This window comes from Perca flavescens, chromosome 1, assembly GCF_004354835.1.
Source record: "Perca flavescens isolate YP-PL-M2 chromosome 1, PFLA_1.0, whole genome shotgun sequence".
In the NCBI taxonomy this organism is placed as follows: Eukaryota; Metazoa; Chordata; class Actinopteri; order Perciformes; family Percidae; genus Perca; species Perca flavescens.
In genome coordinates this window covers 31,954,908-31,971,556 of record NC_041331.1, presented here as the reverse complement: position 1 = coordinate 31,971,556, position 16,649 = coordinate 31,954,908, and the positions used below count along the sequence as shown (strand labels likewise).

At 40.6% G+C, this 16,649-nt stretch overlaps 1 protein-coding gene across 5 annotated transcripts in view; it reads right to left on the bottom strand.

Moving 5' to 3' along the window:
• The window catches only part of trpm7 (transient receptor potential cation channel, subfamily M, member 7), a 47,825-nt gene that overhangs the window by 17,491 nt on the left and 13,685 nt on the right, over positions 1 to 16,649 (bottom strand). For 2 of the 5 annotated variants that reach the window (XM_028585567.1, XM_028585809.1), the window contains exons 6-19: positions 16,113 to 16,237; positions 15,702 to 15,873; positions 13,118 to 13,292; positions 7,778 to 7,901; positions 7,354 to 7,426; positions 6,084 to 6,184; positions 5,389 to 5,523; positions 5,224 to 5,277; positions 4,996 to 5,136; positions 3,633 to 3,767; positions 3,199 to 3,476; positions 2,880 to 3,108; positions 1,870 to 2,025; positions 1,323 to 1,466 (exon numbers count right to left, since the gene is read on the bottom strand). In XM_028585567.1, the coding sequence (XP_028441368.1) occupies positions 1,323 to 1,466; positions 1,870 to 2,025; positions 2,880 to 3,108; positions 3,199 to 3,476; positions 3,633 to 3,767; positions 4,996 to 5,136; positions 5,224 to 5,277; positions 5,389 to 5,523; positions 6,084 to 6,184; positions 7,354 to 7,426; positions 7,778 to 7,901; positions 13,118 to 13,292; positions 15,702 to 15,873; positions 16,113 to 16,237 (2,042 nt within the window). Of the gene's footprint in view, positions 1 to 1,322; positions 1,467 to 1,869; positions 2,026 to 2,879; positions 3,109 to 3,198; positions 3,477 to 3,632; positions 3,768 to 4,995; positions 5,137 to 5,223; positions 5,278 to 5,388; positions 5,524 to 6,083; positions 6,185 to 7,353; positions 7,427 to 7,777; positions 7,902 to 8,937; positions 8,973 to 13,117; positions 13,293 to 15,701; positions 15,874 to 16,112; positions 16,238 to 16,649 lie in introns of those variants that run through there. The other 3 variants (XM_028585645.1, XM_028585886.1, XM_028585724.1) reach the window with 3 other exon arrangements.

Genomic DNA, 16,649 nt, shown 5'->3' with positions numbered 1-16,649 from the left:
AGTCTGTGGTCCATAAATATGTGTTTTAAAAAGGTAAGTGTAAGGGTATAACACATGCAGAAATTAATTCTTTTGATCTTAGATTCCTCCTCACTCCACAAGTCAACCAGTAGGAGTGGTGGTGCAGCGTAAAAAAATGGTCCCTCATTTGCCTCCCACTTTTAATATGGTTTAATACAGCACAGACAAAGTGGTGGCTTTCATTTTGTTAAAAAAGGGGACAGGATGGTGATCCTACAAGCCAGAAATTACTTTGCTTAGCCACTCTAAGAAATAGATAAACTGACTTCTGAGAATTGGCCTCTATTAAGATCTCGAACAAATACTTCTCACTAATAATCGAGGGGTCTTAACTAAATGCATAATGTGGATTGTAAAATATAGGGCTGCACAATATATTATAATTATAATATATTTAGGTTTATTTTTTTATACTCATCGTGATATAAACTGGCGCAATAACCCCATCAAGAAAGGTTGTGGACATATTGCAAAAGACAGAGATTTATTTTTAGTTAGTTAAAAGAGAATATCAGTAGAAAACTGCACTTTAAACATTCTTTTTTTAGTGGTGTCTTTTATGTTCAATTTGTTTAATAAAAACATTAGAAATTATTTTCTTACATTTGTTTTAAATTCAACAAGCAATTTGTTGTATTTTAGCAGAATACCGAAAGCACTACAAATGCAGAAATTAGTACACTATTATCCGTTTATTTATTGCAAGTAATAGTGTTACCGCATATCGCATAATTTCCTCATATTGTGCAGCCCTAGTAAAATGCTGTATGATGGGGTTCCCTGAGCTTTGTTGTGGGCAGTGCTGTCGTAATATCGGTCCATCCATTCAATGCTAAAATTCTGTACAAAGAGTGAGAGAGCTGCGTATTCATACTCAGTGTCTCGCCACTTTCTGTGTGGTTGTCTGATAAGAGGTTGCATCATGCCCCCTCTACTATTTGTGGTATTCATGGTATCCATCACAGCCAGAGTCTGCAGGGTTTTTGTGTGGCGGAGGGGGACCTAAGTATTAAGCAAAGCTCTTAGTTTCTTGTTGATCTTTATTCTGAACATCACTAATGGCCACATCTCTAACAGTCCCTTTGGACTAAATTGTCTTAGGTACTAAGGAGCAAATGAAGAAAGGAACTAAGCTAGGCAATAAAGTACCTTTTGCGCATTCCTGTTTGCATCTGTGTTAAGATACTAATCCTTGGTAGCAACATCCTCTCCTGTTACCCAGAATACTAACCCAGAAAACAACCATTAAAAAATGGTTGGATGGATGTGTATGCGTGCAATCTCTTCTGTAATCTCCATACCGTGTTGGACCAGAACTTGACTATGGGAGCATGGTAGAAAGCATATATTTTCCTGGTTAAGGGAAGCTTCCTGGCACGAAAATGTGTCTCCATGTCATTCTTTGCCTCCACATGGTCGTGGGATCTGGCCTCCTTGAACACATCCTGTAGAGAGTTAACAAGGCCCAAATTAGACAACAGCAAGCCACAATGTGGTTAGAAGAGAGAGAGAGAAAGCAAAAGAGAGGATGTGAGTGAGTGAAAGAAGGTAAGCAAATAAATGACTTACTAGTAAAAAGAAACACAAAAGTATTTATCAAAAATATTTTTATATGAAAATCTATCTTGTTACTCGTATTACAAAACAGACATACAACCTGTTCACAGCTCATTAAACCTTTTAACACCACCTAAACATTGGACTATTTTTCATCTTTAAGAATTATAATGCATTTGGACCAATTTATTTCATTGTGGGACCGCTTTTACACTAGGGAGATACCATATATTAGAGCTTCAAATTAAAAAGGATAAAAATACAAAAACAGAAGGACTGAGTAAATCAAACCATTTGGATGTCTTCAGCTATGTTCTGGAAGTTGTGTTCGCTGTCCTCCATGGTCATCTGGTGGTCATCCTGGCTCTGAGGGATATGAGCCATCTCAGCCTTGGATTTGTACTCCAACAGTAGGATGGCAGGAGGTACCAACATACTCAGAATCACCTAGAGACGAATACACACTAATGTGGGTGGATGCTTCTATATTTGTCAAGAAAGTCCTTGAATTACACACAATAATGAATCGCAAGTGTTTTATTGCCCAAGTGCACATCTAACCCGTTTTGTGGCTGTTCAATCATTTAAAATGTGTTCTGTCTTGATAGGCCCAGTGACAAGTAACCCAAAACAAAGAAATAACAACATGTTCGTTTCATCGGAGTATCCAAATCCAAATAAAAAAACAAACAAAAAACAACGAAATTTAGGAAAGACATCTGGAACAATACTTTTTTTCAGTAGCATAATTACTCTTAATGATGGATGTTTACTAAAAATGTATTGAGAAAAAGTTAGTGTCTTTTGTAACCCAGATTAGATAGAAGTGTAGCCAGACTATACTGAAGATAGGTCTGGCAATGCGAGACTAAACCCCATAACCCCCACCCATTGAGGGCGTTGTTTGCTGCATGCTTCATTTGGCCCGCCTCAGCTCCATCCACGCTCCACCTCTTTGCCCATTTTTGGATTAGCCGACATCAGAACCTGTCAAGACCTGCCCACTTTGAGCTTTATTTTGGCTCTTCAGAAACCTATTGGTGAGACTACGTCCATATTTTAATACAGTCTATGGGTTTGACCTACAAATCAGGAATTGCTTGCACCAATAGGTTACCTTAGATAAACAAGAGTATTAGTAAACGGTTTATTAATTTTATCAGTTAATATTTTGTATTAAGCTGTACATAGACTAATAGTTCACACTGTCAAACCTCAGCAACCACTGAAAACAAAGCACAGAAACCAGCACTTATATTTTTGTTTGTTACCAAAAATAAAAATCTAGATGGAACATGAACCTTGTACCAGGAGTTCTTGCGCATGTTCAGCCGTCCCATCCACATGTCTGACAACAGCAACTGGGTGCAGGTATGAGCCACAAAGGGCCGTAGGTGGGAGGAGACAGCCAACTTCAAACATGTGGAGTTGCTCCAGTTCTTCAGCTCGTAGGTGAGCAGCTTCATGGCCATGGTCTCATCCTGCCTGAACGACTCCTCCAGCAGGTCCACCGCTAACGTCCCAAACTCACTGAAACACATCAGCAGTTTGTTTAGTCCACACTTTCACGGATACATTTTATAGCTACAGGACATGAATCAAAGCCACAGAAAACCTCACATTGAGTACTCCTTGAGCTTCTCTGAGGTGTCGTCCACCATGTCACTCTTCTTGGCCTCGTAGCCCATGGATCGGCAAAGCTTACAGGCCACCAGTGCCTTTGCCATGTTCTCCTCGCCGTGCTGCCAGAAGAAGAGTGACATTTTTTGCCTCTTCATCAGCACGGCCCACACCAACAGCTCATTAAAAGGGTAGGGAAACCGCCGTGTCTCTGGGTCGTCTATGTCCACAATCTCTTCTTTGCTTCTCTTTTTGTTCTGCTCGATGGAAGACTCAAGCTAGGAGGAGAGGGAAGGAGCAGTGAGAGGGGTAGAGGCACACAGACTTAATTTAACCATTGCTCCTTAGATGCAGAGAGAGATCTTTATCTTGAGACTTTTTTATTTTTAGCAATGTGGGATAGGAAGCTGTGGTCCTTTTATTGAGTTATTTACCTTAGGTTTGTATGGCTGTGCAGTTTTGATGAAGTGATTGTGCCTCGTCTTCTCCTTCTTGTCAGCCTGCATGCTAAAAGACTCGTGACTTTTCCTCAAATGAGAACCAGGACCTGCTGCATGGCGCCCCGACCTCTGCGCAGATGAATATGAAAACATTTTCAGATTAGTTAATTTTCTTTCTCTGACTTTTGTTACAGTCCGTAATCCATTCAATAACACCAGTAGTACAATGCATTAAAGGTGCTCTAAGCGATGTTGGGTGATGTCACTTCTTGTTGACATTTGAAGTATTGTCAAACAAAACGGGGCATAGCTCGCCCCTCCCTCCTCCTCATCCCGTCTCCTCCCCCTCCCTTCCGCACACTAAGCCCCCTACCCCCACCCCCAAGTCCTTCTTGTCGGTTATCGGCTGGAACAGGGTTATGTTTCGTGGTGCAGGTTGGCGCAGTTTGTTTTTGTTGGCGTTTGTGGAGCCTGGGCTGTCTACAGAGACCGCATTTCTTTACAGTGTGTTCAGGGGACAGGCAGCTAGCGGATAATGAGGAGATGTTTGCTGTATGTGACAAAAAATGTTGTAGCCTAAAAAACGTGCGACATCGCTTAGAGCACCTTTAATGGCAGTTACACACCAACCAGACGGCCAACCTGTCGGCAGAAAAGCCAGTCGGACTGATCAGTCTCCTGGAGTTGGTCCAAAAAGTGCCACAGAACACACCAAAGAGACGAGACGTAATACGTCTCCATAACAGCAGGCGGCACTAATCTATATTGTTGCCCAAAAAATTTAAACCGGCAGCTGATTGGATAAACTCATCACATGGGTTTGTTTTTCTTAGGAAATTCCAAGCCGGACTGTCATGGCGGCTCGTTCAGAATACGATCTCATATTGTACTAAAATAGTTCACTGAAACAGGTTTTTAAAAACATTTTAAGCGAGAAATAGGCCGTGCAGTTGCTGAATCTGTCTTCATTTCAGATCAACAAAAGGTCAGTTTAAAAGATTTGTCAGATTTTGAGAGACTCTAGTCACGCTCATTCCGCTCGCCATTTCCGGGTGAGTCCCGACTGAACACGTCAAATCGGCCAAAATGAAGGCCGACAGCTCCTCAGATGGACGACGGCACGGAACACACCGAACAGACTCGAGTCACTGACCTCGCCAGATTATCGGGTTAGTGTTTCAGCGCCTTAAGTGTTACCGTAGATAGTTTTTTTTTTTTTTTTTACTACATCCACACAACATGCCAGGTTTTAACATCAGTGCATCATACCACTTTAAAAACAGACTGAAGTTTCAAATATCAACACCATAAAAGACGTTTTGGACATTGCTTTAAAGTTGCAACCGTTTGAACTCACCCTATTGTTGCCACAGAGATTGTTGTAAATGATTCGGAAGCGTTTCCTGGTGTAGTTGCACCTGTAAGTCCCACCCATCAGGTACTCAATAACCAGGCCCACATCAATCAAAGTGATCTTATAGTTTGGGGGCAGATGACTCTGCGAGAAGGCACAGAAACAAAGTGGTGAATGAGATTGAACAGATTCTGGTTAACATCAACTGATAAAAACGTGGCTGACGGTTACCTGTTTAACATCTCTAACCAGATGGAGAAGAGTTGGGTTGTTGGGAGGTTGTTTCTAAAATTGAATATACAAAAAACTTTACAACACTCAATAACACACGTATATATTCTTTACAACCAGCCCATCTCTGTTAATCAGTAGCTGGTGCATGTTTCAGAATGTTACCGTGTTGTAGAGCTCCTCCAGCCGACTGATTGTCAGGAAACGGTGCATGCTCACACCGTTTTCTATGAGCAACTTGACGAAATCCACCCTGTCCATCACGAGGGCATCCAGCATTGCTTGCTCCAGGGAGCTCACCTATACACACAAAGATAAACATGTTGTTATGAACCATATTTCAACAGCAAATGATTATTTATAAAAAAACTAAATTAGGGAGAATACCAGAAATATTACACACACACACACACACACACACACACACACACACACACACACACACACACACACACACACACACACACACACACACACACACACACACACACACACACACACACACACACACACACACACACACACACACACACACACACACACACACACACACACACACACACACACACACACACACACACACACACACACACACACACAAGCCAGGATTCCCCCAAGTTTCAAAATAAACATACGCACTGAGGGCAGCTTATGAAGACAACTGTAACAGTGTTCATTTTACAGTCAAGACAAGCGGTTCATGACAGCCTGCCCCGACTCCAGTCCCCCAGCTCCTCAGACTGCATATTGTGGTTAGCAAAGATTCTGGGGTCATTTTGGGCAAGGTTTGGAGCTAATGCTCAGCTAAGCAAACATCTGTGAAAGATGTGGCGCGCACACACACAAGCACGCATACGTACCAGAAGCTGCTGTCCGTACACAAACACATGATTCTTGGCAATGTCTACCCGGTCCCAGGCCAGTGTCAGGACCAGCTGATCGAAGGCAGATGCATTTGTGCCTGAAATACGCAGATACAGCCATGCGTAAACATACATACATATATTATAATTAACAGACAAGTAAAGCCTTATTTACGGTGTATTTCCTGTTAGCCAACTAGCAGGATTAGAGGGGGTTAGTAGTGTAGGGCCATGGCAGATATAGTCAATTACACACTAATACAGCAACGCAGCAGATTAGACTACAAAGTAAATCCCTGTTCAGTCCACTGCTCTCTTCCACACTAATCTGGTGTATTGTCCTCTAGGAGCCATCTGAATCAAATGATCATAATCACTATACACAGAATTGATTGTGTGGATGTCAAATAAAAATCCAGCGGGAATTTCAAAGGACTAAAAGTACTTTTCTTGTGACTCCTTTAAAACTTCCCATTTAATATCCAGCCTTCTAAATAAATAAACTGAATTAAAGTGAAAACGAGAAACATCTTTAAGTTGCATTTAATATTTTTTTAAATGCCTGAGAGCTGTACTCTGTCCTTTTGAAGAGTTTATGTTCTACCAGGATTACTGCCACAGTATGTTTGTCTTTTGAGTGTTTGAACCACTTTCTCCAGACAATTGATTATCTGCAGTCACTCAAAAAAATCGTTGCTTTTGCCTCAACCTACATTACAGTACAAAATACCTCTTTCCAGTGAATAATTTGTTTCATACTTTAAAACAAAGAATGCATGTGTTTACACAAAAGCTCATTAGAGTTAAAAGAAATCATTGAGTTTTTTTTCCATTTGCAGTTATACCAACAACAAAAAAAGACAGATCCTCTACAGCATAATGAAAACAAAATGAAGTTGCTCAGGTGAATGTCTGACTTTTTCTCTTTTTCTTACAAACTGCGGAGAAGAAGAGGAATAAGACATGCAGCTCAGTGACTGACAGTGTTGGGATAAGGAGGCCCTGTGAATGTGGGCAACATGATCTCCTCAGGAACACAAAGAGAAGGGCACACAGGGGGAACACTGTTCTCAAAGCATATCCATATCAGAGTGAAAACATTACGAAGTCTTGAAATCTTTATTTCCCAATGTCAACAGCCACAGCATATGAATAGACTGAGTCAACTTTATGTGACTTTTGTGACTCCGTTCCTTTATTAAAGTTAAAGTTTTTTTGGGGGGGGGGAGGGGAAGGAGAGAAAATCAGAGAGAAATCATCTACTAACCTTGGAGTAAAGCCCTCAGAATGGCTACGTCAATGTCCTGGTGCTCCTCGGAGCTGATGTGAAACACAGTGATCTGTTTTCCAAGAAACAAGATAGCACTTATCAACATGTTCCCACAGACATTATCCAGATGTTTCAAGAGTTTGTGATATATATTACTTTGTAAAAAAATAAAAAAAACTAGCAGTGGGACCATCACAGTTGTCTCTGTGGCAGTGCTTCAATGGATTCATTTAGTTGAAAGCTGTTGTACTTTCTTTTACTTCTTCAGAAGCTTTTGCATTTGGTTTTCAGGAATTTTATTAAATGACTCTGATCTTTGAAAGTTTATTTTACAGCAACACTCATTGAAATGGGAATGAATAAAAACTGAACATGAATGACAAGAAGTGTATGAAAGTGATTAAAACATGCATGAATGTACCAATTCTTTGCTCTTCATGCACTCCATCAGAGTCTGAAAGAGATGGATGGCATCGCTGTGGCTGAAGTTAAAGGTTTTCTTGATGGTTGCGATGATGTCAGTCTCCACTCCATCAGGAAGACTACTGTAGAACAATTACAGTATTACATGGTTATGGTCACATTGCTCAAACCCACACAGCTGTAAAACACTAAAAATATAGGTTTAATTCCCGCACAAAGCGCTTTGATCTCTAGAGAACACATTACGTGGATGTTTCCAATAGGGTTCAAAGAGTAATAGACTGCACCTAGACTCTATGCATGTAGTGCTTGTGCAGCCTTATATTGCTGCAGTATACATAATGTGGCTCGGAAGCATGGTTATATACTGTAGCTACACAAAGAGTATTTAAATGCTTTATTTGTCATTTATTTTAGGTTATTTTCTAAATGTTTCCCCCAGTGTATTTTTTTTTTTTCTTCTTTCCATTATTTGGTATTGTTGAAACTACTGGGCTCTACATTAATGCTGCCATCAGTCTGGGACTGGTCCCAGCCGGGGCCTTGTTGAAAAAAAACAACACTTGCCACCGGGCCTAACAACCTTTCTGGGGGAAACCCTGTATTCCATTTCCTTTTTCCTGTTAACTAACCTTCAAAGTAGGGCTGCAACTAACAATTATTTTAATAATCGATTAATCTGTCGATTATTTTTTTCGATTAATCGGATAAAAAAAACAAAAACATTAATTTACATAAACTCAATACATACATACTTGTTGTTTTAGTTAATAGTTGTGTAAAGGTAAGTAACCCAAATAGCAGATACAGACAAGACACACAGACAGACAGACACACACACTTATTCATTAAATTATTACCATCACCATACATACCATACACTATTATATTTGTCAACAATAACTGACATGGGACAAAGCACATAATATATACATAACAGAAATTAATGGGCCAAAAAAGGCGACTGAATAAAACAGTGTATTTAGTCTTGCAAACTATACCACCCCTGCTTTATTACTGTAATTACCGAGCTAACGCTAGCTTGTCATGCTAGTCAGCTGGATAACGAGTAAACAGCAGCACCAGAAGAGCTACTGGAGGGACGGTACGTTCCTCACTTCAGAACGGAACAGAAGTAGGATAGTGTAGTGACTTTACCCTGCTGTTGAACTCCCTTCCTCCTCATCAAGGACTCCAACATGTTTACGTTTTAGGTGCTGATTCATCACCGTGGTGCGCCCGTGCCATGCCGTGTCGCTTTTGTTTATCTTGCAATTAACACGTTTTTGATTTATTTAGTGTGAAATGCTCCCACACCTTGGATGACTTGGGTCGTACTGATTTCTCTGCCTCCGCCGAGTGTTTCAGAACAACGTTACGGGTCTCTCCGGTCTCTCTTCGTATTTCCTCTACCGCCGCTCTGCTCTTTTTTTCTTTTCTTTCGCTCCGCGCTGCTCCGCTCTGCGCTCAACTCAATTTTTTTTTATCTCAGCGAATAGGTTGCCTAATAGTTGCGCGACACAACGAATCGATAATTAAATTCGTTGCCAACTTTTTTAGTAATCGAATTTTATCGATTTTATCAATTCGTTGTTGCAGCCCTACTTCAAAGGAATGGATAAACCTTAAATCATATCTGCTCTGGGTCTGTGCACGTTTCCTGTGATGGGCTATAATAAAACCCTACCTTTTTGTTTAAACACAGGAGGGATTGGTTGATTAATTTTTGGTTGATTCATGTCAGCTAACAAAAAGATACATCTTAAATAGGAGCAGCACAGAAATGTGTAACTAAACTGGATCACTATTTGGATCACTGTCCAAGATAATAGGGGTGCATGATTCAGAAAATGTCATGATTCGATATTGATTTTTAGGCTCAAGATTCGATTCAGAATCTATTTGATTCAAAAACGATCCTCGATATATACAAATTTTTTTTGGAATTCTATGAATCGATTTTGAATCGGTAGAGCTTCAATCGCGATTTTTTTTGCACACCCCTACAAGATAACCAAAATATTAATCAAAGAACTAGATTGTGTTCATGGATACAGTTTACATTGAAGAAGCAAACTGTGGTTGTGTGCACTTTGCAGCGTATGTGCCTGTCAGCGGATTACTTTTAACTACACTCTGTCACAAGTTCAACTTTTTTCAACTCTTTTATAACAGACTTGGCTGTGGCTGGGTTGTTAAAAATCCCTCTGGGACAGAAATAGATAAGAGCCACCAACGACGCTGCCATCAAAGAAAGGGCAAAAAAAAAAAAAAAAAAAAATCATCGCTGTCTACAACACAGTAAATGATTCATCACTAACAGCATCATACTGCCATTTTATTTATACACAAAAATCTAAATATTTAATAAAATACATGCTGAAGCCTTGATTGATCCTTTAATTCTCTCTAGGGTACCTACTGCCTGTCTTTTCATTCCTTCCTTTCCTATCATCTGTCCATCATTTCATTTGGCATTACACAATAAAATAATCAAGACTAAAAAAACAGTATATGGAGAGATTTAGCTTTGGCACGCCAACCACAGTTGCTTAACCCCCGCCCCTGTCCTCTGTGTGTGTGCCGTGCCAACGGCTGTGTGGAAGCCGTGTGGGAGTTGCTGTGTGAAGCAATATTGCAATTGGGGTTGTGTGAACCACCTCTTTTTGTGTTATGTCTTTGTTTAAAAGGGTGATAGAATGCAAAACTGATTGTAGTTAGATGTGTAAGTGGCGTGACAAAATTCAAACTATACTCGAATTACGACCAAAAATGAAGCTAACTAGCCGCAATCTGTACACATAGGATTGTAGGGACAGTCGCAGCTAACGAAACCCTTACAGCTCACAAATATTCATTAACTTGAAATCGGACACCGTTGTTAGCTTTATAAAACATTTAGTTAAATGTTTTGTAAGTGGCGTGACGAAATTCAAACTGTAATTGAAGCTGCGAGCAGCGATGGACGGGCCCTCGCGTCCCAACCCTTAAAATGGACGGGCCCCCACCCTTAAAATACGTAAATTTTCACCAGATTTGATGCGACCGCGAAATTTGGTGAGTTTTTGAATATATTAAGCCCCTCAAGAAGCCAATTCATTTGACGAGAAAATAATAATAATTCCTTCAGAGTTCCTTCACACATTCTGAGTTTCATGCAAATCGGATGATGTTTGTCATATAAGGCAGATTTCGTGTTGCCAGCGGGGGGCGCTATGACCAAAAGTCAATTTTGGCCTGTAGGTGTCCTCAGGTCTGGACCCTTGTCAATCGTGAGAAATTACGGGCAGATACGACAACGTACACTCAAGTTACAACAACTTCTTTGTTGATCGCTAAACACTCAAAATGGCCGCCACTCCACGCCCACACCGTCTAACGAAAAGTTTTTCTTTTAATAACTTTTCATCGCTAAGGTGTTGGGATGGTACAGACGAAGTTTGAAGTCCATCGGATGAAATCTCTAGGGAGGAGTTCGTTAAAGTATAGCACCTTGACTTTTAGGCCTACTTCCTGTTGCCACTAGGGGGCGCTATGACTTTAAGTAAATATCGGCCTTTATTTGTCCTCAGGGTTGGACTCTTATGAATCCTGAAAAGTTTTGAGGTAATCGGACAACGTACACTCGAGTTACACCCACTTCCTGTTTTGGCGGCGAAACGCACAAAATGGCCGCCCTGCCACGGCCACGCCCTATGACAAAAAAATTTTCTTTTAACAACTTTTCATCTTTAACTTCTTAAGATGGCACAGACCGAGTTTGAAGTTGATCGGATGAAATCTCTAGGAGGAGTTCGTTAAAGTACAACAAAAATGGCGGACTTCCTGTTGGGTTTAGGGTGTGGCTCTAATGAAGTTTTTTGTACATGTTGCCATGTTACATATGTGTACCAAGTTTCGTGAGTCTACGTTAAACGCACTGCAGGGGCTCAATTTTCTTAACTTTCTAGGGGGCGCTAGCGAGCCATTTTTGTGCGCCTATTCCCGAAACCCTTAAAATACGTACATTTTCACCAGACTTGATGCGACCGCCAAATTTGGTGAGTTTTTGAATATGTTAAGCCCCTCAAAAAGCCAATTCATTTGATGGGAAAATAATCATAGAATAATTCCTTCAGTTTCAATAGGGCCTTCGCCGCTGTCGGCGCTCGGGCCCTAAATATACTCGGAATTACGACCAAAAATGAAGCTAACTATCCGGGATTTGTAGCTACACATAGATAGGATTGAAGGGACAGTCGCAGCTAACGAAACACCTAGCTAAACTTCACAAATATTAATCAACTTGAAATCGGACACCGTTGTAAGCTTTATAAGACATTTAGGTATATGTTGTATAGCTAAGTGGCGTGACATTGTGTGAAACATGTGGTAAGAGATTGCTGGTGTAACAAGCTCGCCGACCGCGCTCTCACTCTCACACAACGGGCCATTTAGCTAGCAGGAAGAGGGGAGTTACAGGCCCCTGGAGCTCTGTCAGGGCTGCCAGCCGTAACGGAGCTCACAGCAGGCCGGGGTCTGTGAATGAAGGCAAGCCGGGTGGCGAGGCAGCAGCACCGCCGCTGAAGTCCGACACACTGTCTTACCATATTTGCAATTAGCCATCAATTTTCATAAATTTTCGTCCATATTTGAGCTTTATATAGTTGATTGTTTACATAAAAAAAAGTCTCAGAAGTGAATTTGGTAATGAAACATTGCAGTGTCTGGAATATGAGATTCTGTCGCTTCTCTAATATGTGTGCATTGGGGATTCGCTCAACCAATCAGCGTGCATCTCTAATGTCTGCCTATGGCAATTCGCTCAACCAATCAGCGCGCAGCTCATCTAAATATTCACGAGCATACCATATTTGGAAGAAAAGCTCTTGTTACAAATAGGGCCAAAACACAGGGATGCATAAGGGCCAATAAAAAAAAATCAACCAGGCCATTTTCAGCACAACCAATGTTACATACCCCATTAGGACACCATAAGGAACAGTGTGAAATACTCTATATAATCATTCTATCACCCCTTTAAAGATTTAGCTGTTCAGTTTCACTTTTTGTACTACCGGTAAATACCCCTCTTCTGTTGAAGACGGCTTTAAGTTGATTTCTTTAGGTTTAACAATAAATTTAATTATTTGTTTTATCTTAGACCGTTTCCGCCTTTCCCTTGGTTTTCCCTCGGGTTTATTTAATTGTTAGTGTCCTCCACCCCTAGACACGATAGGGACGTAACAGTGTGTGAGTGTGAGTGTGATGTGTGTGTGTGTGTGTGTGTGTGTGTGTGTGTGTGTGTGTGTGTGTGTGTGTGTGTGTGCGTGTGCGTGTGTGTGCGTGTGCGTCCTACCCTCCCTCTTCGGTCTGCTTGTGGACATAGGCCAGTATGTCAGCAGCACGGCCGGTCCCCTCACACACCACCACTGGGACAGGAGGGCTCTCCTGAAGGTAGTCTAGCACGGTCAGGATCACATTGGGACCCCCCTCAAAGATCAGGGCCACAACAGGGACACCCTGACCAATTCCTACAAGAAGGAAAATGAAGAGTGGACTCAGCTCTAATGTTATTCTACTAATACAGCTCCACCCAAGTGACAGTTTGTAAGACTTTGAGATGATAATAACTAGCTCACTGTTATCACCTAGTTTCCACCAGGCAAATACATACTGACTTCATAATGATTACACCTTGGAGTTTAATGCTATCTTAAGGGTATGTAATCATAACACACAATACTTTACATAATGTCTAATATAGGAATTAATAATGCCAAATAATCGCTCAACTTTTTGGTTGTTTCTATGCGATTGGTTTCAAGATTTATTGGTTGCACTTCCTGAGCCTAAATTAAATTCGACCCAACTCCCATAATATTAAAAAATTACCCTGATGTATTTAACATGGCCCAAAGTGGTATTAACACACAAGTACACACCAAGATTATCTGCTGCACATACAGTATTTTGTTAACCAGATCTTAATGCTAATGAATGATATCCAGAAAATCTCATGACAGGGCAAAATTAACCTGTTTAACACTAAATAGTCAGATATTTTGATTTTTCCTGGAAGAAAATCATGTCAGTTTCTTTCTATGAGTCCTAATTTATCCAGTAGCACTTAACAGCCAGCACAAAATGTCATGAAGGAAGAGTTTAGTAAACTGTGTTGCTTCAGTTTAATGAAAAAGTGATGCAAACACTGTTTGAAGTAATTTGATGGTAATTTTATGCACCTTTGGTGGAACCGTATATTAATAATTAATTCATTATAAATAATAATTAATTGTCCTTGTCCATTGTTACTGAAATGTGTAGTCAAAATTAAAGTTATTTTAGGCTTTTATTTGTATAAGACAGCTTAGACTTGAAAGGGGAGAGAGAAGGGGAATGACATGCAACAAAGGGCCGCAGGTCAGAGTCGAACCCGCGGCGTCGAGGAGTAAACCTCTATATATGGGTGCCCGCTAGGGCTGGGCGATAAAACGATAACGATATGTATCGCGATAGACACATAATCAATATCAATAGAAAATGCGGTCGATAAAACGTTCAATAACTTGTTTTTCTTCATCAGAAGAAACCAGAGGTTGTGAATCAAGTTTGGTTGCATGAACAAAGGCCCTCACTCTCTGGCAACCTAGCAACGTGGGGAGTGACACTCTAACAGCCAATCATGTAACAGTATCATGTTTGGTTGCGCCACATTGCTGTCTCGTGTTCTCCAATAACAGAACCGGCGTGGAGTGATAAGTGGAAAGTGAGTGCCGCAGCGAGCGAGGAAATCGTTGATAAAACAGGAAAAGTCAGTATGGCAGTTTTGGGGATTTTATAAGTCTGACCGTAGACAGACCAATGTCGTCAGACCGTCGTCCCCACCAACACTGGTACTACCACAAACTAGTTTTACCACTTTAGCCGCGCTCACACTTTGGAGCACAGCCGTATTCGCCAGCAACGTCCAACAACATCTGCAGCTGCTACACGGCACAAGCAGCAGACCGCCATGGAGAGGTACTCTGCATCAGCGCCTTACTAAACACTACAAAGAAATAACGGAGGCAGACATGCTGAGCACTGTCCAGAAGCCAGGTTACCAACCTAGCACTAAACCTGCAGAAAATAGTTCCTTCTCAGGTTTCTTATATTTAGCTAACACTTTGCACTATTTTATGACACTTTATTAAGCATTTCTTACTTATTCTTTAATTTTGCACCTTAATGTTAAGAGATAATTGTTAAGTGTTCATTGTGATTTTAGACCTGTTTACATTTTAATTATTTGAGTGTTTTCCATGGTTGTGTTGACATTTCTGCTTTTATAACTGAGGGGATTATAATCAGATGGGTTAAGTTTTAAATAAAAATGTTTAAATTTAATATATTTTTCTCCTGGTCCTTAATTTAAATAGGTCATAAAAAATATCAATAATTATCGATATCGACTGATATGAAAAACTTATATCGTGATACAGTTTTCAACCATATCGCCCAGCCCTAGTGCCCGCTCTACCAGGTGAGCTAACCAGGCGCCCGCATAACATAGAATTTAGGTTAGTTTTTCTTGTAAGAAGGGTGCACCCTATTATTTAGGATGTGAGGCAGTGGCACACAATTAAAAATCACATACAACACAGTGTAGAGTTGAAGCTCTGTGATGTACAACTTCAAAGCCCCCAACAACAAAATGACAAACAAGTTGGCAAATGTTTAATTATGGGACACTCGTGATTTCAGTAATTTTGTGGGGCAAATGTGGTATTTTGACTAGGGGAGAGGAGTCTATCAGTAAGGAATGTTTTTGGCTTTCCAGACACAAATAATGCCACTGCATTATCTCAGAAGAGCCCAAGACTGCTTTTGCAGATCTAAAGGGATGTTTGTCAAAAGTTTAAGCATTGTAGACTATTGTATAGAAGTTTTAGTTTTCTTACGTGCGTGTATTCTTTGGAGGTTAATGTGCTTCTCCAGGTCCCGCCGCAGTTGGACCTCAGCGCCGTACTTGCCCATTGTCCCATCATCCACCAGGAGGAAATGGGAATGCAGATTGTTGAGAACGTTAAGTTTGCTTAGAGGGTTCAGCAGCGTCTGATACGGAGCGACAATCTGCAGTGTTGACAGATTGACACAAAGCAGTACAAGGGACGAGGATAGAAGAGTGAGGGAAAAAAAAAGAAAATTACTACTGTACATTAATAAAACAATCTGAGCTATGAAAAAAAAGTAATGCTGTCATGAAAGGACTCAACATTAAATAGATAGAGGTTATTGGGTACTTTAGGAATTGCTGTGAAAGTATCAAGAACTTTTGAAATAATCTTGAACAAACTAAAGTTGCATCTTACGTCTCTGCCAATGAGATCGTTACGGTTTTCAATGACTCCCCAGGATGCGATCCCGATAGTGCAAATTTTCTTTGATGATCTTGAACAGTGTTCTTTGAGAGCATCTCCCACATGCTTAGCAACACCTTTAGGAAGGATACATTAAATCAATGAACTGTCATTTATTACTTGGACAGAAGTGTAAAGTTGTTTTGCTACTTAACCTTTGCCATACCTCACTTAAAATCCCCCTCAATATATATTTCCATAAAAATGTATGACCAGTAAAGGTGTGCTAGATACTGTGGATTCAATTAACCATGCATGTGAAAAGAAATAGCCAAGAAACCTGAGCTTCTGTGATCAAAATTCCCAACAAGTACATTAGGGCTGGGGTTGTTCGTGAACCACAATCCTCAGCTAATGGATCTCATGGATTCAGCAGTAATTTGTGATCCAGGAGACCACCCCAACTGGTCAGGGTGCCTGAGGCATTAAAAGTAATCACTGGTCTGGGTAATTGACCCTGTGAGCAATGACTTAAACACTATGATCAGA